Below are 24,515 nucleotides of genomic sequence, written 5' to 3' on the forward strand. Positions count from 1 at the left end.
AGCTCTCCAGTGGTGGCAGTCGGAATGAAAATTCAGGCTTCATCATTTCTTTCTCCATATCTCTTACTTACAGTGACAAGCCCAGCAGGTTCAGCCTTCAAATCATTAATATAAATGCTCATATTATTAAAATCCCATATTTGATGCTTAGATTCCCCTCGGTTTCTTCTATCAGGCAGCTGAGACGTGTGAGCTCCAAGTCTGTACTCTTCCACTGCCAGCATCCTGGTCCCTCCACCTGCCCTGGGGCGGGTTCTTCCCTTTTTCCATCTGTTGAGCGAAGGTGTCGATGACCATATAGAGAGGAGTTATATGGAAAAACAGTTGGAAAAGGGCTAGAGATCTTAGGGAACCACATGGTGTTACTAATCCTCCAGCCTTCCAAAGACTTGTCATCACAAATAAGAGTTTTCCACTTTCAGGGGCAGGAGGGAAAGAGAAAAAAGAAGGAAAGACATTAACCCTGTGGTGTGATGACAGAGATTTCTATAAATCACACTGCGTTTCACACCGCTGCTGACAGCCAGCCAAACCTGAGCTGGCCAAGTTTCCACAGGTCGAGTATGTCACAGGGAGCTTAAAAATACATCCACAACTGTTTAACTACCTTTTCTTGTGCACAAGGGTATTGGAGTTAAAAGTCTTTGTAAATAACGGAGTGGTCAAAATTAGGTGGATGGTAATCGTGTTTTTTTCCCCGTCTCCTTTTTTCCCATTTCTTCTGTAAAAGTGTCAGCAAGTCCCGAAGACCTGGGTTCATTTTTGCTTGTGAATTAAATCTCCGGAGCAAATAAATATCCACTAGGATAAGATTATATCCAAAAAGTACAGTTTAGAAGTTGTCTCATAAATTTAAATTTTTCCTACTGCAATTATTTATGATGACCTTAAAAACATGGGGGTTTGGCAACTTTTCAAGCTGTATTTTCCTTTCCATTTGGCAAAACAGTTCTGAATGGCACTCCTCTTTTGTTTTCCCAATGCTTCATTTGCACAGTGTCCTTCAAACTCACAATTAAAAGATCTTTGAAGTCAGATGCATCCTCATAAATGACTGCCATGTGACTTGGGAAGTGTGTGTGCAAGGGTGTATTTTTGTTAGGATTTTTCAGGATATGTTTATTAGGAAAATTTAAACCAGTTTTTCTCATTTTGTTTGTTTGAATGATGTTTTAAAGGGCAAGTTGCTCCTTCCCTAATTATGTGTAGTTGTTTATTTTCTTGTGAGCTTCAAAAGAACAGCACAGCCGACAGAGCAAAATATCTTATTTGCAATAACAGAGAAAAAATGAAGGACTAAGTAAAATCTTAAGCTATAATGAGGGTTTACTTTAAAAACTCAGAGTTGCTGTTGACTACTTGTCTGCCAGTGCTACTTCTGACCTTTTGTATAGCAGGTCTCTCTTTAGACATAAAAGTAAAATTGTTGGTGATCCAAGATACAAAGGAAAATTAATCCTTTGTAGATGCTAGAAAACACATTGCAATGGAATTTAGAGATTTCAATAAGTGAGAAATTAAGACAACTTGGCCTGTTTTGCAGTGCAGACAATGCGTTCCACACGGCATGCGTGGGGGTTTTTCATTAAAAAAAATTGCTCAGTGTTCTGCCTTCACATCCAGTTTTTTTTCTTTAATCTACAAATCATGGTTGCATGCCTGGTGGGACCTGGTTCTCCCACCATTTGACCCAAGCATGTATGTCTTGCCCATCTGAAGTTGAAGCCAGCCTCAAGTTTTACTCATTATTCTGTCTTCCACAAAGCTGGCAGGAGTACTTGTCCTGCTACATAGATTCAACTACCACTAATATTAGGTTTTAGAGGTTTTCCCGCTCCTCTAAAAAGCACTAGAGTGAGTTATAAGTGTGTGGAAAACTCACTGGGGAAAATCACTTTCTAACTATTGACATTTTAGTAGAAATCTAATGAGCTACTTAGATTTTTCTCATTTGTTATGTTGAGGAGCAGTTAGAAAATAATCAGAAAAAGAGAAACTTTTGGGATTTTTTTTAAGCTTCCTTGTAATACAGCTTAAGGAATAATACCTCTATTGATTTTTTTGTTGTTGTCCAGCAATCTGATCAGAGCTGAGTTCTGCAGAAAGACTGGGCACTTCTTGACTCCCTTTTCTACTCCCTAAAACCTGTCTGGACAAAGATGATTTCTCCCTGGAGAACTGGGAAGTGTTTTCCAAACAACATTCATATTTGCCTTTACTAACCAAACAGAATTTAGACAAGGTAGGAGGAACAGAAGTGTTTTGAGGAGAGGAGGGGAAAAGAGCAAAAAAACTCTGCCCATAACCCCACTCCCCAATTATATATTTCATTGAAATAGCAAAGTCCTCTTGTTTCCTGTCCTGCATGGAGACGTTTTGTTGAGCTACAGCTTCATAAGATTATACTTCCCAGTAACATTTGAGTTTTTCCCCACAATTCCTGAAATTTTCCCTTTCGCATGCTTTAATATCAAGCCTTTGGAGGGACAAAGATATTCTTCTTTGTTTGCTTGTATGTTTAAGAATTCACCTTCCTCTGCTGCTGAACCAAGCCTGATCCTGGTTTTCCATCTCATAATTTAATCTGTAGCCCCTCTAACACTCTTCTAATACCAGAACCTTGTTTTCAAAGACAGAGGAGGAGATGCAAGGATTGACAATACCTGAAAGAGTTACACAGGCAGGCAAGGGACTAAAATTCCCACAGCCAAATACTGGGATGAGAAGAGATAGGACCAACCTCTAGCACCTCTTGGTTTTCCAGACAGAGGCAATACTGCCTCATGAACAGGCAGTGAAAATCTTAGCTTATTTTACCCACCTACAAAAATTTTCATGTGGTTCTCTGGGGTAGGATTGCCCCACTCCTGCCCTACTCCTGGCTTCTGGATAATTATAAGATAAATGTCAGGCAGTGATAATGGTGTCAATGAAGCTTCATTGACAAGCAGAACTGTGCTTCAAATAATAGGCATATTTCTGATGAACTGATTTCTGGTATTTCTGGTAAACTGCCAAAATGAACCCTCAAGTACAGGTGTAGGCAAATTCTTTCCCCTTACCCTGGCAGGGTGGAAGTCCACCCTGGCCAAATAAAGAGCTTGATTCATTGAAACAAAGCAGGATGAGCTTCATTTCCCTCTGTTCTGCAGAAATCCTCTTTTTCACCTCTTTGACCTCCAGTTCACCAAAACCATTCCATCTGTGGGAAGGAAAAAGTTGGCTACAGCCCCTCACAGATAAGTGGCAGCTTCTCCAGCTTTCACAGGCTTGGTTAACACAGAAGCAGGTCAAGACCACGCCGTGCTGTCATCTGAAGCGCTCGCGGCTGTTGCCCCGGCAGTATCACGTTAAACTCATCATGTATCAAGATGTGGTGAAGCAGCCACCCCGATGTGAGCACGAACGACACCCGAGAGCTCAGGGGGCCGTGCTGGTGTGTGCGCTATTCGTGTTTCCACTGAGGTCGGCATCTTTCTAACAGCCCGCTGCAGCTGTATTTGCGCATTATGAAACCGCCGCTTCAAAGTGCCTGGTGAAGCAGATCCTTCCAGCCCCGTGCCGCAAGGAAACAAGAGTCACACCATGCAGGAATGTGGCTGCGTGTGTCAGCAAAGTGTGTTTTCAGCCTGGGAGCTGAGTGCAAAAATTTCGAGAGGAATCGGGAAATTAAATTTTGAATCCGCATCTCTTCTGTTTGTTAGGGATTCGTCCTTTCACATGGATGCAATGTTCCATTGTGTGTCTTGTATCATCTATACAGAATTTCATTTTAATTTTTTTAATATTGTCTTTCCCTGTTGTTGGGATTTTTTTTCTCTCTTTTTCTGGACAGGTTATACATATGCTAATAGAAATATGCCTATTATTTGACGCATAGTTCTACTTGTCAATGAAGCTTCATTAACACCGTTATCACTGCCTGACATTTATCTTATAATTTTCCAGAGTTGACTGTTACATCTCCATGGAAACCCAAATTGCAATTGAAACAAGTGAGATAATAAAGGCATCCACAGAGGATTGACAGTGTGCAAGCCCACAGTGTTTGCAGGCTACATTTGTTTATAGTTCCTTAGATAAATCCCTTGCAGTGGAGATTTTTATTACCTGTCTCCTATCTTTCCATGACTACTGCTTATTGCAAGGTTTAGAGCAACGCTTTTTTTTATTTTGCTTTTTAATTAGAGCAATAAATTTTATTGGACTCAGCAAGGGAGGCATTGAAGATGTAAATTCTAAAGTGGTTTTTCTGGAATGAAATATGAAGATTTTTATATATGAATTTGGCACTATGTAGGCTAAGGCATTCTCATGTTGATTTGGTGGAGGTTATTTTAGGAGCCTAAACTTAGGATCATGGACTCTTTTGATATGCTGACTCTTTCAGCATGTAAGAAGGATCTCTTTTTTTCTGTACCTAAGGACTTGAGCTCTCTTAAGTTCGTGACTCTAAATCAATTTAGATGGTGCCTCAAAGCAAAGAGTCATGAAACTGGAGTGGGTCCAGAGTGAATTAATCTGAAATTAATTTGATTTTGAAAGGCTCCATCTGGCTGTGTTTGGAAAAGGCATTTAGACAGATATATAAACAAATGATCATCTGTATTCTATATGCCAGATGTGGTGTCAAAAAAATGAAGAAATGGTTTTAAAAAAGAAATCAGCTGAGGGGGATTTTGCTATAATGATGCTTAACTTGTTGAAATCACAATTTGCATCACACTTTGAACAATGATCTTCCCATATATTCAGGTTTGTAGAAGGGGAGAGCCTGGCTGAGCTTGATAGGAGTTTTTGTTTTAAGTAAGAAAATTGAATGTCACAGCTTCCTCAAATGGTCTATTTGAGATCTAACCAAAACTGGCTGAACAAAATTGGCTGCACCCTTAAAACGAGCAGGGCTGTGATCTTCCATTTCCTTTTTAAGGATGCTATTTAGGTAAAGCAGCCATGTCAGGCAGGTGCTCCTTCTCTTTGGCCTTTTGGGCCCATGAAAATGATTCCCTGCACTTCGTGGAGCTCAGCTGGGACCAGGCCTGAGCATATGTGTGTGTACACTTGTGGGTGCCAGTCTTGGAAAACTCTGGTCTGTAAATTACTTCTTCAATAATCAGTTGATTTTAGCACACAGACATGGCTGCATTTCAAAACAAATGTTTGGAGAACACCTTTCCCATGCCCTCCATCTCAACTCCAGGACAGAGTTTGCCATGAAGTAGATAAGACCTTGCAAACCTCATAAGAACTTGCAGATATCTTCCAGCCTGGCTACAAAATTTGCTGAAATAGTTATGTCAGTAATTATGAAGTAAAAGAAAAAAAAATTGAAGCCTTCATTGCTGTCTTTGAAGTTTTTTGGACGGCAAAGGAAGAAGGGAATTGGGTAGCAACTTTGTAAATTTGGAGCCGTAAGTGTTTGAAATGGGGAGACAGAGACTGAGGTTGTTGACAAGAAAACAGATGGTCCTACGTGTCCTGAATTTTAAAAGCCTGGTACTATTCTAATTCAGTTGTTGACATGTCACAAATACATAAGCATTTGGGTGTAATCAAATACCATAGTGCTTTTAAAAAAAATAATACCGATAAATGTTTCCTGCCACACAGAAAGAAGTGTGCTTCATTGCAAATGTGTGTAATCAGCAAGGCAAGGCATTAATAATCCACACCATTAATACTGAGGAGTCAGCTACTCCAGGTTCAGCTTCATGTGAAAAAGTGCATCAATCCATGCTCCAAAACTATAATGTAATTGTTCAAGCTTGCTCTCATGTTACTGTCCAGCTTACAGTGATACTGAGAGAAAAAAGCCCTCTTCAACTACAGTCCCTTCAAGACAGAGCACAGACCTTCATGCCCCAAAAAAGTTGCTGAGGAGCACGACGAGAGTGTAGCAGTTAGTTGCAATAGTTGCCATAACAGAGGTTAGTTTAGACACAGAAAAATTATAAATTAGAAACCTTTGTTATTACTTAACATCCCAGGTCAAAATGAGATGTGCAGATGCTGGTCAGAAAACAGACATTTAAAAGTCATGATGTAATATCTGTTGAACTTTTCATGGAGCATATAGGGATAGAACAAGGGCAAATGGTCTTAAGCTGGAAGAGGGCAGGTTTAGTTAGGTGAAAGAAATTAATCCTTTATTGTGAGGGTGTTGAGGCACTGGCACAGGTTGCCCAGAGAGGCTGTGTCTGTCCCATCCCTGAGGGTGTTCAAGACAAGAATGGAGCTTAGAACAACCTGGTCTAGTTAAAGGCTAGACCCATGGCAGGGGAGCTGGAATGGATGGTCTTTTAAGGTCCCTTCCAACCCAAACCATTCTGTGATTCTCTGTCTTAACTCCCATGGGACTTTTCTTAGAAATGCACCTACCTTAAACCTGATTAAGACTTTCCCAATCTTGTTCAAGTGTTTAATGTAGAGAACAAATTCTGCCCAGAAAGCAAAAATGAATTATTGGGTGGTTGCCTAAGCTGAGCTTTATGTTGCAGAACATTATTGTTTAGCAGACCTCATCAAACCTTGAACTAATTATGTCCTAAAACCTACAGTAGCCTGCAAGAACAAGGGTTTGGGCTTGCACAGGCTCTTAGTTTATATCTTCAAGGACTTTTTTTCATTCTTCACAAGTATCTCAGAAATTTGTGATTCTCATCTGTACTTGTATAAGAGGAGAAATTAATTCAAAGAAGTCAGGGTGGAGTGGCTTTGACTTTCTTCAGCCATTGAAGGGCATCCATCTGTCACTGGCTATTGGGCTTCTACTAGTTTCAGTTTAGTAAAATCTGTAGGCAAATCCTTAAAAATACTGAAAATAGGCCACTGTAAGTTTTATCAGCATAAACACAAAGATGCTGCCCAGTTCAGACTTGCATAGATGGCGTGTTTGTTTGCTTCTGCTATTAGATGAACTAACAGTGATATTTAATTGGTTTCCAAGATAGAAGACTCTAAAAAAGACAAACCTCTTCCCCTCCCTGTTTGTTTTCTCTTCTCCACTCATTCACTCTTGTTTACATGTATTTTAACTTGTAGGAGTTGCTCCACTCATAGCACATGCACATCATTAAGCACTACTGCATGTTCTAAAAAAAAATTTGCTTAATAAAAAATTTTAAAATGGTCCATACAGCAGCAGTAAGAGCTGAGATTGTCTGAAGCATGAAGGACTTTTCTTTTTTTTAAGATGTTTGCATGTAAGGTTTTTTTGAAGCAGATGTAGCAGATGTACATAGCTTTTGCAAAGGTTGACTCTATGGTTCCAGGAAACATTACCCACAGCACAACACTAGAATGACATCTTTTGGTAGGTTTAAACATGTACACAAGGAGTATCCAAGGTTTAAGTTGAAACCCCTACCTTAAATCAAACTGGTTTGTAATAGAAGTGATGCAGGAATGCAGAGACTGAACGCCTGAAGAGCCACCCCCTCTGGAGGTGAATATTTAACTTTGGTGAGCAGAACTCTGAGGGCTAATTTTAGGAAGGTGAGAAGCCTTAAAGCACAAAGGAGTGTCTGTACTCCAATGTGCACCTCCAGCTGAAAAGGAAACTGCATTTTAATGTAGCTCTTACTATGATTTCCTTTTGTATCCTTGATTTCCTTCTGTGATACTGGTGAGGAATCTGCATCTATACCTCTGAGAAATAACAAGTTTTATCTCAGGTGGGATCAGCTCTCTTCTGATGTTTCTCCAGTCTGTATTTTGTTCGGTACATTTTCCAATTCATATTGCCCTTAGTATCATGCAGTCTGACCTATCTGCTTGAAAGGCAACTTCCCTCAGCTGCTCCTTCTCCCAGCCCAAATGTATTACCCATCCAAACATTTTCAAGGTAGGAATGTTTTCCCCCCTATATTTTCAAGTATTTTTTCCTCTGGGATAAAATACCTTTATACCTTACCTAAAATTTGCAACTGAGGCATTAAACTGATTACATGTACTAAATTTGGAATTGATCAGAAAAAAAGTATTCCCTATACTAAACAGTGGTTTGCTATGGTTTGTATGATCTACTATGTGGAGAGAGCTAATAAAGCTGGGCTACAAGAAATCTCCGATTTCACCAGAAAAATTACTGTGGATTTTAAATTATCAGGGCAGTAGAAAGTAACTCATTGTCTTAAGAAAAATTACACTTCTAGAGCTAATTTCTGCCACTGTGGAGGCACCAGAACTTAAAACATTTTTGCATTTACCACTGAGTGCTTACACAAGCACTTGAGTATTATTAGCTACCAAGAAGAATGAAATCTGAGCATTGTATGTCAGGTAATAAAAGCCATCAGGATTTTCATGTAATTCATGTGTGTGTGAGAGTGCAAGTGCGGTTGCTCTCTGCTGGGTGCATGAAGAATTGCTCATCTCTATGTTAAAGTCTTTGTGGGGCTGTAAGATGGATTGCAAGTCTTAGAGCTGCTCTGTTGTTAGCCCTGCTGATGGGTGCAGGGAAGCCTGGAGATAATTATTTTGTAGACTTTACTGCCTATGTACGACTGCCTATGTAGAACATCCTGCCATAGGAGGTTTTTTTCCATTGGGCATGATGTCAGGGTCATTTAGCAATTGCTGTTTAGGATATGTGTTACTTAATAATAATTATAAGTGTTATTAGACTCTGATAGTTCTGCCAAAAACTATAACACACTACAGCAGTTAATGATTTTTGAAACATCATCTTTCCTTTGAGCTGCTTTTGAGCAAGAGTGCTGCAGAAATGCTGATGGGCTAGAAGGCATCTGGAGATGCCTTTTTTCCCCCAAAAACACAGAGACCTGGTCATTTACAGCTTAAAAATGTTGCACAGCTTCTTCTTCTGTTTGTCAGAGGTTCTGGCCCTTATTTTGCTGGCCAAAATCCAATGTAGGTAATTACCTTCTGTGTCTATAAATTGCAGCCCCCTGCAGTTTTCAATTGGGTACGGTATTGTTCTACCCTTCCTGGCTGGAACTGTTGTGTGATAATGCTCCATGTCATTAAACAGCTGCCGTCTGTCACCTTACGATGAAGTCATTCCTCTCTAAACAATGAGTTTATAAAGCCCTTTTGGGTCCTTCCAGACAAAATTTGCTCGTAAACCAGCAATTATGATCTTTGGAGTACATTAAGGTGATGCTTGGCTGTCTCTCTTGACAGCAGTCAGAAGCCTTCAAACGGGTGTTGTCCCTTTTGTCAGTTTGTGTGATATCCTGGCAGTGATGCCACAGCTCAGATGTAAATGCTTTGTTACTGTAAAACCTTGGTGCCTGTAAATACCTCTGCACTGGGTTGGATTTAGTTGTCATTACACCTGGAACTCGTTTGTTATCACGTTCTTGTTCTGTTGGCTCCTACAGGGAATTCAAATATCATATACCATGGGACATGAAAAAGGCAAATCCCCAGCAAAATGGTGAAACCACAATAATAGGGTGAGGGTTGCAATATGAATTAACCAAAAAAGAACAGTAGGAAGGTACTGGGTAGGGTTAAAAACAGATTTGGCAAACAGGTGTCATGTAAATCCGTTTGGTCCCCGTTAACAGCTGTTTTTCAGCACCTGACTTGACACTGGGATCATTAATGGAAATGAACGTGGATTAATGCCAAAGCTCTTAACAGTGATGAATTTAAGAGAGTCTGTTTTGATTCAGTCATTGCTTCTGAAGGCTACCTCTCTGTCCTGAGTGGGCAGTTCACTTTTAGCAGTCCTGCAGTAATTAAAGATATGAATGGGAGAGACCAAGAGGGCATCTACTGGGTTTTTCTGGTGCTCCTGCTGAAGCAGCAGGGATATTAAAACAATCTCCAGCTCCTCAAGAGTGGCCCTGTCAGCTTGCTGAAATGATGGAATGGTAGTTAGGTTATTAGAAGAAAAATTGGCACAAATTGAGAGAGAGGATGCTCTGGCAGCAACCACAAGCAGCCAGCGACTCGGTGTCTTAATCTCTGCCCTCAGGCTGCTCTCTATGATATGGATGACACCTTGTCAGTGGAGATGATGTGCTGGGTCACCCCTGAGTCCAATGGGCTAAATTGGCCATGGAGGGAAGGATTGCTACAGCATAGAGCCACATAATCTATTTTTTCTTTCTTTCCTTCTTTTTTTTTTATTTTTTTAATGTATGTCATCATTTGGGTACTGACAGTAAGTGCCAAGGGATCCCATTCTCATTAGAGTCCCCTAGACACAGCTATCTCTGTACACTTGTGCTTTCAAGAAATAGTCCTAAGCTTTCACAAGGCTTGCTTTACTTCCTTCTGGAAAGTTTTACATGCAGTTTGTCTTTTGTCTTATTACTTCTTGGGTACAGGAGAAGGGGAGATGGGGGAAGGAAGAAGCCACTTCCTCTGAGAGCCACTGTGTTGGCAAAGAGAAAGAAGTAAAAGCCCTACATCTGTTAGCAGCCAAGAGGTCTTAGTGCAGAGCTGTAATGCCCATTGGGTGAAGATGAAAGCTGGGAGAAGATAAGGGAATTCATCTTAGAAGGGATCATTTGCAAAGGATCAAGCATATTTGGCTGGATTTTGTATGGACCCAACAAGTTCTGTGACAAAATGAACCATCAGGCAGATGTGGTCTATAATTTTCTTCCTCGGTGGAGCCATCCAGTGCACTGCAGGGATCCAATCTATAGAATGTATAAAATAGGTGTTTTTTTCCCAATGTTATCTCTCTGCTGATTTATTCACTTGTTCATTTTGTCTGCATTGGCCCTAGTCCTACACCAGCTGCCAAAGCTGGGTGAGGATTCCACTGCAGTGTCATTGCTGCAGAAGTGTTCATGAGCTCCTCAAAATCCCAACAGTGAGACTTGGATTCCCACTCTGAGGTGTCTGAGAGCCTTGGTTTGCACGGACATCAAAGGCAGTGCAGTTTAGGAAGGAGCCCAGCTGTGTTTGTAAAAATGAGTGCCCTCTCTGTGGCCTGAACTTGTCTGTCAAACCGCCAAAATGTTGGCAGCTCAGTCAAGTCCCTACCTTGTGGTAGAAAAGTATTTTAAAGAAAAGCCTAAATTATGCTTGGTTTTTTCCCTAACTCTGCAGGAGTTAGTGGATTGACAGAGCTGTCAATGGATGGTGGAATTAAGTTTGGAGAAGTTTTAATGACTTACTCAAGTTAATGCAGGCAGTGAGTGACAAAACCTGTCCCCTGGAGCTTGGCATCATAGTGTATGGTACTGATGCCTTGAGTCAGAGCTTTTAACCACCTTCAGCCAATAAAGCATTTAAAGAATATGACCAATGTAGTTCAACTTTGATCCCAACAAAATAAAGAAGGGGCTTAAGCGTTTTTTGCAATTAGAAGAGAGCTTGGCCTGTGCCTAAACCTTTAGCTCAAAGCAAGAACTTGATGCTAATAGGGCCATTAACCTGAGAAAACAGGTGTTAGTGTTTGGCTTTGTGCTTTCCTAAAAAATTGGCTGATTAGCAATGGAAATTGTGGGGCTCTTGGTGGTAAAGGTGGTTTTGGTAAAGGAAAAAGCAAAGGAATAAACTTGTTATTCTTTATTAAACATGACCCTAGCTGTAATTCTGGGCTAAGTAGCAATTGTGTATGGATTTCTTAAAGAAGGGATCCAACAGAGAGAACAGATGAAGGGCATAATTTAAAACTGAACTCAATACAAACAACACAGAGAATAAATGAAGTGAAAAGTCAAGCCAATTTATGAAAGAAAATAGTTGACCAAGCCCAGGGCAGAGCTGGGAGCTTAACTAAACTTCTACCTTTTCTTTCAAAACAACATATAAGCATTTTCCACAGCTATTTTAAGCTATGGGTCAGGGATTTTTCAACCTCCCTAGCAGGGAGGTTGTTTGACAGATTGGGTTTTACGTAGACAAATAGGAATTGAAAAGAAATAATTGAGTGATTTTTAGAGGTTTAAGTGTCACATAGGTGCCTATTGCTCCATGAAAGTCTTGAAAGTTGTTCCCATGAAGTATCACTCAAGTGAGTCAGTCATGGTTTTTCTGTTTCTTGGCAATTTTAAGGGGGTGGTTGTTTGGATGGTTGGCTTGGTTTGGCTTAAGTGTTGTCTTTGTATGGAAATGCAGTTCCTAGGGCCTGGAGAACTCACAATTCCTGCAGGTGAACTTGTGACCTGCAGAACTTACTCAAAACGAAGAGCATTTGCAAGACAAGATATTTGTACATGAAATGTAATGCAAAAGTTTGGACCAAATCATGGAGTCTCTTACTCAGGCAAGATTCCTGTTAGAGTAGATAGGAATTTTAGCCATTTATGAGAGTGATAAATGCTGTTGTCTGCTGATCCGTGTTGAAAGCACTTCATAAGGGATGATCAAACTTCTTGTTGGTGCTGTAAAACGTGCCTTTAATACAACCTTCTCCTTCCTGCCTGTAAGCAGGGAAAGTGCTAAAGTTAATACAGGCATATTAATGTGAATTATGCTTTTAAGGAGATGAAACACATGAAACGAAATAATTTGTCTTCACACAGGTTATAGCTGTGAGACAAGGGAATTGCACAGGGTTGTTTTCTTCTTCCACTCTTAGATATTTTTTTTCACATGTAAAATATGATTTTCATCTGGTTGTGCAGATTCTGAGCTCTTCCAAGTCCTCCGGTGGGCATTCACTCCTGAAAAATCATCAAACAGAGAAATTCTAATTAAAGCCAAGTTTTTTGAAAGTGGCAGGTGGCTCTGAAATGCCTGAATTCTGCCATGATCAGCTTCTGACATTGCTGCATACAGGCTATTTGCCCCCTCTCCCTGGTGGAAAGATGGGGGGATGCTTGAAAATTCATGCATCATTAGTGTTCTTTCTTGAAAGTGAAACATCCAAAAAATCATCAGCACTTTTGGAATTTCTAGTCAAGTAATTAGTTGAAACTACTGTCCTTAATTATCAATAATGCAAGGGGAGAGGGGGGAGGGAGTGATCTATTTTTACTTTTGTTCAGTATTGAAAAATATTTATTTTCTGTATAAGAGTATGAATTCTCCTAAACCATGATCTATCATTTGTTTCCCACATCAGATTATTTTTTGCTCCAAAGTTCTTTTCCCTGCAAAAGTGTGGTTGTTTTGAACTTCGATTTAGGACATACATCTGGAGATCAGATAGGCTGAGAATTTACAGCGGGTGAAAGTGTTCAAAAATTTGATCTCCTTTTGCAGGGCAAAAAACTTTCTGAAGCAGCATTTTCATTTCCACAGTGATGTAGGCAGTTTTGCCACTGCCGTCTCTTTTTGATTTGTGGTTTTTATTTTTTTTATGGCAGCAATAAACAGAATGCTTTAAACTGGGTCTCTCCAGGCTGCTTTTCCTTTTTAAAGAGCGTAGGCAACTAATCGGCAGCAACCAGGCACATAGCTGGAGTGTTTTCCATTCTAGGCAATATCAGACTAATTTGATGCACACATGGATGCTTCACACAATCTGCAGATTCATCGCTGGCATCTTGCATTAGTCATCTGACAGATTGCCAAGTGTTTCATACTCCTTTCATGTGACTTTATTACAAAACACACACACATAGACACACGCACTGCCTGCTTTCTGCCAGTAGCCAGTTTAGTGAGAATTCACTGCAGTTCTGTTTACAACAGCCATGGAGAGAAATCTGCACTTATTTGCCACTATCCTCTACTTTAAAATGCAGAAGTCCTGGGTTGTGTTGTGCCGCTCTCATCTTATATAATGACATTAAGCAGCAGCCTGCAGAGAGAACCAGACTCAATGAAAAATGTAATAGCATTGTTTTTTGTTCGTAATACTTATGCTATTAATTAAACACTGATTTTTTTTTTCCTGCTTTGTGCCAATTGACATCATCTTCTGCATCTAGTGCACACAAAAACTGTGTAGTCTCCTAACTTGTCTTCTCTTTTTAATCTCCTTTTCCACTTTCTAGTAACGGCACAGCTAACAAGATGAATGGAGCTTTGGATCATTCAGACCAACCAGACCCAGATGCCATTAAGATGTTTGTTGGACAGATTCCCCGTTCGTGGTCAGAAAAAGAATTAAAAGAACTTTTTGAGCCTTATGGAGCTGTCTACCAGATTAATGTTCTCCGAGACAGAAGTCAGAACCCTCCCCAAAGTAAAGGTACAGTAGTTATGCTCTCTTTGCTTTCAGTTTGCTTGTTTTCCCGATGATCTTGCTTGCCTTCAGCATTTCCAAGGAGGTTTGCAGCTGAGCTCTCAGTTTTGTAGTATGCTGTGTTGAGCTATGCAGCAGTCCTAAGAGGAGAGGACTCATGAATCCTATCGAATACTGCCTTCCTCCTCTTCTTAAACTGAAGTTTAAATGTCTTTTATCTCGAAGCATGCGTTCTAACTGTGCAAAAAAAAAAAAAAGGAAAATATCAGTCTCCTTGTTTAAATTATCATTGCCAAAAATGTGGAAACCTGAGAGATTGCTACCCAGGATTAGCTCATGAAAAATATAATTTTCTATTTCCTTTCATTTCCTCTCTTTGCACCCCAGGTGGGAAATATTTTAAGGATGCAGAAGGGAAAAATGATGGTGGTGGGCTCTTGCCACATCATTGCTCCAGCAGCAATAAAAATTACAAATAGTCACCCTCTTTCCATAATCTGATTTTTTTTTCTGCAGTCATGTTCAAGAATTGGTTTTTGGCACTGATATTATTCTAAATGAAAGGGTTAGTTTTCCTTCCTTCATTTTTTCTATACCCATATAAAGTATTTGTCCCTAACTATATTCCTTCCTTTCACTACGTATATCTGTGCTTATTTAGGCATGTGAGAGTTTTGTGCATTATAGCTGTTTAAGTGTGACACGTGCTTAGATGTAAACGGAAAGTGAGTATTCTGTTTTACAGAGTGCATTTTCCTCCCTACCTAGCTGTGTATTTGCATTCAGCCTTGGTACGTGAGCATTTTTACCGTTAGAAATAATTAGCGTAGCTCAGAGGCAGAACTGGATGTGCATGTGTGTGCCTGGCTGTAAGGCTGCTAGACACTTATTCCTTCTTACTGCACTCCTGGCACTGACTCTAAAACCCTTCAGAGCACACATGCTATGGAGAATATCACAGAATGATTTTGTGGGCTCCCAGCAAAGTTAACAGTGCAAAACAGCCCTCGCTGGAGATGAGAGTTGCTGTTGTGGGAGGCACACAGCACAGCCTCGGGTGCTCCTGTGCTTTTGGGCAGAGCACTGCCAAGGCTCAGCATATCTCCATTTTTTCCTGGTACTGGGCAGAGGATCCTCTCAGTGCCTTATTTTTGCTGCCCAGTTTAAGCAGTCAGGTGCTTTGAGTGACTATGGTTTATTTTGGGTTGCTTGCATCTCTTACTTTTGGTTAAAAGACTTGGTGCATTGGTCTCACATCAGTGTCAGGGAGGGGGTCCAGCTCACTGTACCTTCCTGCTAATCAAATGTCTCTACTAGATCACTCTTCCCCCTTCCCCAGCCCTCGAAGTGTTCAAGGCTATGTTGTGTGAACAACCTGCTCTAATGAAAAGTGAGCAACCTGCCTCCTGTCCGTGATAAGAGGGCTGGAGCTAGGTGCTCTTTAAGGTCCATTCCAACCCAAAGCACTCCATGATTCTGTGGTTCAGAAGCAGAAGGTATTTCTGGTTTGAGTGTTTCAGTGGAGTTCTGCTTCCAGCCCCCCCCCCTCATTTCCCAGGATTGATGTATTGTAGCATGTACTCCCCTACTGTGTTAGCAAAGAGCCCTCACCAAATGTCTTTTTCTTGTAATGCTGGATAGGAGAGCATTAAGAGGTCAAACAACTGGATTTTCTGCAGTCCAGGCTGCTATGGATGAGCAAACTCCTCCTTAGTTTAAAGCACTAAAATGCTGAACTTTGAGACTCGTCCATCTGGAAGGAGCTGATTCCTGGGTCACAGCAATGCCTTCCCACTAAGCAGTAAATGAAGTGAGAATGATATTGTGGTTAGACAGAAGAAACCCATTGATACCCATTTCTGGGAATGACTGTACCTGTCCATCAGGGAGCTGGAAGGCATAAGGATGAAGCATAGGTCATGCAAATCATTGTAGACTAATTACCAATGTTTGTAGTCCCCGTATGCAATATTCTTTTTGAAAGGTGGCTGGGTTTTGGGGATGCTTTTTGCTTGGACTCTTTTCAGCCATGCAGAGATTATGCTTGTCACTTCAGGCATTATGTGTTAATTAATGAGTAAATGAAATTAATCCTGAAGATAAGCAGAATAACCTTCAGACTTACTTTTCTCTGGCACCAGCAGCAAGCTCCTCTGGTGGTCAGCTTTTCCCTCGGAAGCTTTGGAGGAATGTATCTCCATGCTGGCTCTATCCTTCCTCCTGGCTGAATCTGCCAGCAAGGTTGCTAGAAACCTCTTGAGTTTCTTGTGGATGTCTCTTGACTAGGAATGATCTTTATTTTCTTAATCCAGTTGCACAAAGGATTCCGTGTGAGAGATTGTTAAGAATATTAGAAACAAACAAACAGAAAAATTGCCCTGAGAAACATTCTACAGTCTTCTTTTCATCACAATGCATGACAGTTCTTCACCTATACTATTTGGTAGGCATTTAAAAAAGAAACTGAATTTTCATTTTTTGTTTGGAGGTCATAGAATCATAGAATATCCTGAGCTGGAAGGGACCCACAAGGATCAGAGTCCAACTCCTGGCTCTGTACAGGACAACACTAAAAATCACATGTGGGATGTGGAGTGAAATTCCATGCTCCTCTTGTGTTTAAATACCCACACAAAACAACCATTTTTATTTAATTTGAGCTGGGTGGATTTGGGTTGTGCCAGGCCTTCTGCTTGCTGACCCTTTGTATCACCTCCAATTTTATAGAACAGCCCATCAAAGGGACCTCGTGGTTGGGTGAGGTAGAAAAAAAGTCAATTTTTCATTTCATTGCATGGTTGTGACTGTGTGTAAGGCAGAACATTCACAGCCTGGTGTCACACAGAAATGTTTTTCTGAATATGCTGCAAGCCATGAGTAGTAATGACAGGAATGCAAGTTGGTGTTACTACACCACACGGGGGGAGCAGTTAGGTTTTGCTCTTTAAAGAAAAGCATTTTGATTTTTGAAAGATTTCTCTCTTCTCAGACAAGGGTTGTGTATTTCTGTGAGCTTGGCCAAAGGGGCTCCTCTAATTTGGACCGAGATTTTCTCTGATGAGCTGTTTATGAAGCTGCAATCTCAGTCTCTCCCAATTCTGTCAAAAATAACCATAGGCTGCTTCTCTCTCTCCTGCTGTTATTCAGACTGTCTTTCATACCCTCCAACGACAGACGGCCTAGTTCATGTCTTTCCTCCTCTTTTGTATTGCTTGCCAGCTCTGCAAAGCTGAGGCTGGTGGAAGACAGGTAGAAAGCCAAGTTTACCTCACTCTGGAAAACCAGAGGAAAGCCATCTTAATTCCACAGATATATTGATACTACTGCAAACGTTGAAGCTTGGCTTTATGAACTGTGAACTTCAGGAATGGCTGCATTCTAGGAAATTCCTTATCCTTTTCAGAGCTTGCATTTCTCTGCTTCTTTTGGATGTGTGAAAGAGCTCAGCAAAGTAATTTGACTAAGTTTTTATCTCCTGTTGTTTGGTAAGGCTTTTTCTTCTTTCTGCAACAAAAGAAATCCAGGGGATTAGGTAAACTAAATGCAAAAAAAACCAAATAAAACAAAACAACAGGGCAGGAAATTCTGTACCACTGAAATAAAATGGCACTTTTGGCTTCTGGGGGCTAAGGGGATTCAAAGTCTCGGCAGATCAGCCCTCTCTGTTCCCAATCAAGCTTGCTTCCTTTATATAATTTATTCTGGGTGAATAGATGACTTTTTTCCAGGGTGGTTGTTAAAAAGAGCTTCTCTAATGCCTCAAATGCAGCAAGCTCTGTGTGAAGGCAGCACACACTGCCACCAAGATCTCCCTTCCTCCCCACTGTTTGCCTAAGCCGGAAAGATTTCCTTGGCTACTTCGGTTTTGAAGTCCAAGTGCTGAAGCAAGCAGATGGCACAGGGCTACTTTTGTCTTTTGAAATGCAGCAGGAGAGTCTTGGGCCAGATCCACTATGTCCTTTTGGCACCTTGCCTCTGCTTCAATACCTGATAATTCTTGGAGGGATCAAGGTCCCCTAGAGCAGCTTTGTGAGCCTGAATCTCTTTGTGCTGCTGTAGGAATCACACTGCAGAAAGCAGGGAGAGGCACTTGGATAACTGGCTCGGTGTTTGCTTGCAGCCTTTTACAGACCCTTTATCAGATTAGAGGGAGGCTGCTGAGTGAACATGGATGTGCTGTAGTTAAAGGCCAGTGTTTATTATTATCCTATTTAACATGGTAATTTAAGTCTACTGGGAAGTGAGCAGAGGAATCTGATAATGAGGCATTCATCTGCTGCATACAGGAGAGACCAGGTGGGCAAAGAGGTGTACAGGTATATATAGTTACATATATATATACAGAGAGAGAGAGAGAGAGAGAGAAAGAGATGCATCTGATAATGAGGCATTAATCTGCTGCATACAGGAGAGACCAAGTGGGTATATAGGTATATATAGTTACATACATATATATAGAGAGAGTTGCATATAGGAGGCAGAAGTTACCTGGCTTGCTTGAGAACCATTTCTGCCTCAGTTTAGCCCTTCCAGAATAGTCTGCCACAGGCAGAGGGATGATCCCTCTCCTCCAGCAGGTCCTGTCACAGTGCCTGGTACAGTAGGAGCAAAGGGAGCTTGAGCAGTCCTGCACAGCAGCGGAGCTGTGGCACACTCACTTTGTCACAGATTCCCATGCTGAGTGTCCTAACTTGCAGCTAAGAGCAGCTGCTCCTTGTTCCTTGACTGCCCCTGTGACACCACACAGCCAATTGCACCCTCTGCTCCTTCAGTTTCAATACATTGTGTTTGGCAAAACTGTTTTAGATGCTCTTTAAAAGCTCCCTTCAGCCAGCACTCCAGCAACCCGGGTTTCTCTACACTTCATGTCTTATTCTGTGTTTTGAATGCTCTCAGTGGCCCATGTGAAAACACCGTTTAACTTTTGAGATCAGATGAGATGCACCATGAGCACATTTGCTGTTGAAATGTCAGGATATGTGCCCACAGCCATTGTGCATGTGTGTGTTAGGCTAAATTTTGGTGATGGTGCCTGACAGGTATTTTGTTACTATATAGACTTGAAAGCTTTTCCTGCACTGTATTAAAAAGTACCTTGCATGTTATGTTTTAGCAGGTGCATTGTACACTATAAGTTTCAGACAACAAAGACTGGCAAAAGCCAGATGTCCTTAAATACAAGTACAATGGGGAAGAAGAGTGAATGATAAAGTTGAGTTTTTAACTTGAAGTTGCTGACTGTAGGGTGTTTAAATTTAAACCTTAAGGAATCCTAAATCTATAATTTTAAATGGGTTGTAGATAGCATTATAGAATATATTCCAGCTGATTTTTGGAGAAGGTAATTCTTACTCAACAAATCTGATGGAGTTTTTCAAGAAGTTTCTGTGAAGGCGGACAGGTGTGAAATATAATCAAGCTGATTTCCCAGGGGCATTGCACAGTGTGTCACACAGGAGACTAATCCATGCAGTTGCTGGTGAAGCAGAGAAGGACCCATTTCCAGATGGGGAAAGGAGCTGGGTAGATGATCGAGGGCAGATTAGAATGGGGAAAGGTTACGGGCCAGGGGAGGAGAGGGGATGATGATTGGAGAGCAACAGGGACTGTTATTGGAGATCAATACTTTTTCACTCTCTATGTAAATGGCTTTGACAGAATGAACCACCAACTTGTTATCCAACTTTTTGGATCATGCAGAAGGGACTAGATAGGGGAGAAGCCACCTGATAACCTGGAGAAAACAATCAAACACAAAGAAATTCTGCTGGGTAAAACGAACTGTGAGCAAGAAGAGTAAATTTTATTTTGAGTGAACACATGTGTTGAATGAGTGCATTTTTCAAAGATTTGAGAGCAGGAGAGGATTTGAAGAGTGCACATATCATAAAATGACTGAGATGATGTTTTGTATCTGTGTGGTCAAAAAGGCACAGAAAATGCGAGCTGTATAAATGGAAGCATTGAATAGAGCCTTCAAGGAAATACTGCACCACTTAAAGAAGGATTTTTTTAATCATGCTTAAACCACAGTTACCAATATTTAGTACCATTCTATAGAAAAGGGCAGAGGTCCAGGGAAGAGCAGCATGATTTTGTATGAAGTCAGGAAGGGTTGTGCCATGGTGAAAGGTCTACAAAGGTTAACTTGTAAAGGGCTTCAAAGATTGACTTACAAGAAAGCTAAAAGGGGGAAAGCTGAGGAAGAATACAGGACTGTACCTTGGTTTGGAAAGAAAAAGTTGTAAGGGGATACAATTGAAGTTTCTGCAGTATGTTGAAGTGCATACCAAAGGCAGGAATAGATAAGCTCTTTCAATTAATATTAAACCCAGGGACTGCACAGCATAGACTTAAGACTGAGGAGCAGCAGGCCAACAGAAAAAAATTCGACTTCTCAAGTAAAACTTTCTTCCTCCACTTGCAGAGAAGAGAGTGGCTTCCAGAAGAAGCAGAGAGAAGAGTTCCAAAAGAAACTTTCCTTTTGCTTGCTTCCATTTAGTGTTTTGAAAGAATGCATCTGGAACAGGATGTGACATGACTGCTCCCATGTCCAAGAACAGTTTCAGCCCATAAACAGGACAAGGTGCCAAGCTGTCAATGGTTTAGCCATGTCCAGCACCAAGAGAGGCTGAGATTGGTGCCCCCTGATATTTTTGCATTGCTTTGAAGATAGGGAGCAGATCAGGGTAACATCCCATTGCATACTTCACTGCAAACCTGTTGCCCACTTAAATCAGTCTCACTTTATATTCCCTTCATTAACAATGGCAAGAAAATCAAAGCAAAAATTATCACAGCAAAACCAACCCAGTCAGAGCAGAAGTAATGGAAGATATTTGTGAAGACCCTGTAACAGCAGCAGGGGGCTGTGGTTGCAGAATGGGAAGACTAGAGGATGGTGGGGGGAGTTAAGTAGAGGATTTTTCAGTTGAGTTATTTAAATATAGAGATAGCACAGAAACCTTTCTTTACCCTTGTTTCTAAAGTTCCTCTATACAGTGTGTGAATGACTGGAGCAGAACGAAGCTATTTTTACTTTAAGGCATCTTTTCCCTCCCTATTTTTATGGTATTCATCACAGTGGGAGCTTGGTCCAGAAATGAGGACGCTAGGTATTGCTGTAAGAAGTTAATAAAAATAACACATCTCTGAGGGATTAAAGTAGATCACTTTGGGGCTCATTGGCTGCAGTTTTGTAGCAGCTTAACTATGATTTACAACTGCATATGAATTTTAAAAAGTAAGCTAAGACCGTATAAGCACATTATTAATTACATCTATGATGAAAAAAAAAAGCTTAAAATTTAACTACATGAATCTTTTTAGTTAAATTGATAGAAAACCATGAGAGGAGCAGCACTTCATATTCCAATTGTGGTTCTTTCTAATGTTCATGTCTGATAAACACTTGGGGGGAAGGCAAGGTCAGTAAAGGTGTGTTTGAAAAGGAATTTTTGAACTTCAGTTCAGGAGTGCTATACTGTTGACAACTTAAGCACATCCTCCAGCATTTACTTATAGAATATTTTAGAACAACTTTAAAAAAGAGTCCCAAATGTTCATAAAATATTAATGTGTAATCTGTTGTTTGTAATGACATCACTTCATTGGGAAAAAAGCCACGTAGGCAGACAGTTAAAACAGCCTGAACTTTCAGTAAAATTGAAAAAAATCACATTGCTTTGTTGAATGTGAATAGTATGCCAAACCTCAGTTTCTTAAATATATAATCTCAAAGGGAAAAAAACTGTAATGCATGGAAAAATCTAAGTCAAGTCATGCACACACTTGCACGCAGGAATTAATCAATAGATATAATACTCAGACATAAAACACAGGCATGTGTTAAGTATTTTCAAGATTGCTGCCTACATTTAAAATATATACATCTATAACAGTACCAGATACTGTCAGTTTGATATTTATGGTATCCAGTGCTTTTAGTTGCATATTAAGGCTCACATCAATGAGATTCGACCATTTTATGTCAAATGTGCCATTGTGGCACTGAAATTCTTTCCTCCTCCAGTTTTCTACTACGTGAATAAACACACTATTTATCTACTCATCACATAAAAATTTATGTGAGTTTTGTTAAAAGACAAAGGCTTCAAAACAAACCACACAACCCTTCTCTTTTATGTAGTGTTTCTTATTTTGTTCAGTTCTAATATCAAGATCATTTGCTTCTAACACATAAGGAGATTTTGCAAAGGATGTGGGGACTGGTCTGAAATCTTCACACACTTTGGCAAGGATCTCAAAGGAAGAAAACATTTGACAGCTGAGCGGTGTCAAAAATGAAGTGTAATTGGGAAGCAGCCTTATGAGCATGGATTTTGAGTGTACTGCAGCTTCCAAATCTCTCATTTCCACTGCAAAACCAGTGGTTTATTGCTTTTATCTTCTGTTCCTTTCACCCCACTAAAATCAGTCACAGGTGCCTGTGCACATATATGCACAAATAAATAACAACCTAAAATTAAAACCCACACTGCAGGAAGATTTCCTCATTAAAAGATAGAAGGAGAGGCTCCAAGGCACTAAGAATTTCTGTCACTGCTGAAATGATGTGAGAGACATAAATATTACAATGAAGGGTCAAAATAAAAAACTAAAGACCACATAAAACATTTTAGCATAAATATGTCATCAATTTTGCTAGTTCTTAACATGATATTTAAACCCCAGGAGGGCCTTGAAAGGATGTCTGCTATTCTTTATAATTTTGAAATGCATTAAAAGCAGATATGTATAGCATGTATAGCAGTGTAAATTAATTACTATTTCATTACTTCCATCTTCCCTACACCAGACCTTGTCAGCCTGTATTTTTTTGTGGGATCAGGGTAGCAAGAGGGCAGATTTGGGCTTGTTTTGGGTCTGGCAGGACCCACAACATCCTCAATGTCAGATTTCAGGGATACAGATGCTATAAAAGGATGTTCTGTGCCAGTTACAGTATTGCTCTTTTTTTAAGACATTGGTTTCATAGTGCACTGTAACCATCAGCATATTTCAAAAGAATAGCAAATAACTCCCCAAGGATAAAGTCTGGTAGTGGCTTCTAAGCCTAGTTTGAGCTTAACTCAAGCCAGTGAACTGTGGGTGGAAGGCTGTGTATGCCATATAAATCTCCTGGTCCATCTGTCTTGGGAAAGAATGCATTTTCAGGAATCTCTGTCTTTCTAATTGCTTATAAAAACACTCTGAGACAAGCCAGTGAATAAATTAAATTTGAATGTTTCCAGTGGATCTTTTCAGTTTCTCACTGAACCTAATTACTGTCTAATCTATGCCCATGAGTATGCAGTTTTAAGTGGGACGTTAGACTTGCACTCTGCAGATTAAACTCTGTGGTGCATAAATTCATTATTATTTGTGTAAGAGAAAACTTCAGTCTCTGCTACCTTGTGGTTTTAATTTAAAATAACTACTGCATCCAATTCAGGCATTCTTTTAGAGGACTAAGAAGAGCTGTAAAGAGGTGGAAGATGTTTTCTAATAAACCGTGTCTCTTATTCACCCAGCTGAATTGGGAAAATTTATGTTTCAAACAGTAATTAAACTCTCCTTGTAGCTCAAGATGTCATGCCTTCAACTGCAATTTTAGGGAGCTGTACCGCAATAGGGAGTAGATTAATATAATGTTCTGCAGGAAACTTTTTGCTGCAAGGATGAGTGTGGCACCATAAGGAGCAGGGCTGCTGCTTCAGCTAGACATCTCCAAGTGTTTTGCAAAGGGAGAAAAATAGCATCACTCCATTTTTGCCAGCTGGAGGAATTGAGATACAGAGGCTTGGGGGGACTTTTCCCAAATTTTTTTAGTCACTTTGAGTAGGCAGAGAATGATGTCCTCTCTGTGCTGGTGTCGTTTTGCCTGAATCAAATCTGCTCCCTTCATTTTCAGTTCATGAATCCCTGAGCTGGTTAACACAAAAATTTTGTTATGTTAACACTGCCCAGGTGAGATCTGCATTAGTTTATTCACATATTAATCGGATCTGGTGAGAACTGCAGTTACAAAACAAGTGTGGAGCAGACCCAAAGGCACCAGCTCTCTCTCTTCCTATGCTCCCCCTAATTAATACAATGAGTCTTAAACAACAATCTTCCTTTATTATTTGCAGATCATGGGATATAAAAATCATTGTAGATTTAAAATGGACTATATTAAGCCAAGTAATTCCACCAGGACTTGAGTTTCTATAGTGAAAAGTGTTGTGTTGTCTCTGGCTCAATTAGATTTTTCTCAGTGTCAATTTTAATTCACTTCACTAGAGTGTGGGGGAACTCTCAGTGGAAGGGAAAATGTTTCTTCTGAATGAGAGCCTCCTGTAGCCCACATTTTATTTAAGAGTTTTAAAATGCTTCGCAATCCCACGTTCTCCCTTGAACGTCTGCTATTGTGTGCCATAAGAGCTGAACAAAATCACTTGGTGTTTCT

At 40.3% G+C, this 24,515-nt stretch overlaps 1 protein-coding gene across 11 annotated transcripts in view; it reads left to right on the forward strand.

Annotated features, from left to right (window-relative positions):
• The window catches only part of CELF2 (CUGBP Elav-like family member 2), a 547,488-nt gene that overhangs the window by 402,179 nt on the left and 120,794 nt on the right, over positions 1–24,515 (forward strand). For all 11 annotated transcript variants that reach the window (XM_074538727.1, XM_074538723.1, XM_074538722.1 and 8 more), the window contains one exon: positions 13,875–14,071. In XM_074538727.1, the coding sequence (XP_074394828.1) occupies positions 13,894–14,071 (178 nt within the window). In that variant the 5' untranslated portion in view covers positions 13,875–13,893. The remainder of the gene's footprint in view (positions 1–13,874; positions 14,072–24,515) is intronic.

The sequence above is a fragment of the Zonotrichia albicollis genome, chromosome 4 (assembly GCF_047830755.1).
Source record: "Zonotrichia albicollis isolate bZonAlb1 chromosome 4, bZonAlb1.hap1, whole genome shotgun sequence".
Taxonomy (NCBI): domain Eukaryota; kingdom Metazoa; phylum Chordata; class Aves; order Passeriformes; family Passerellidae; genus Zonotrichia; species Zonotrichia albicollis.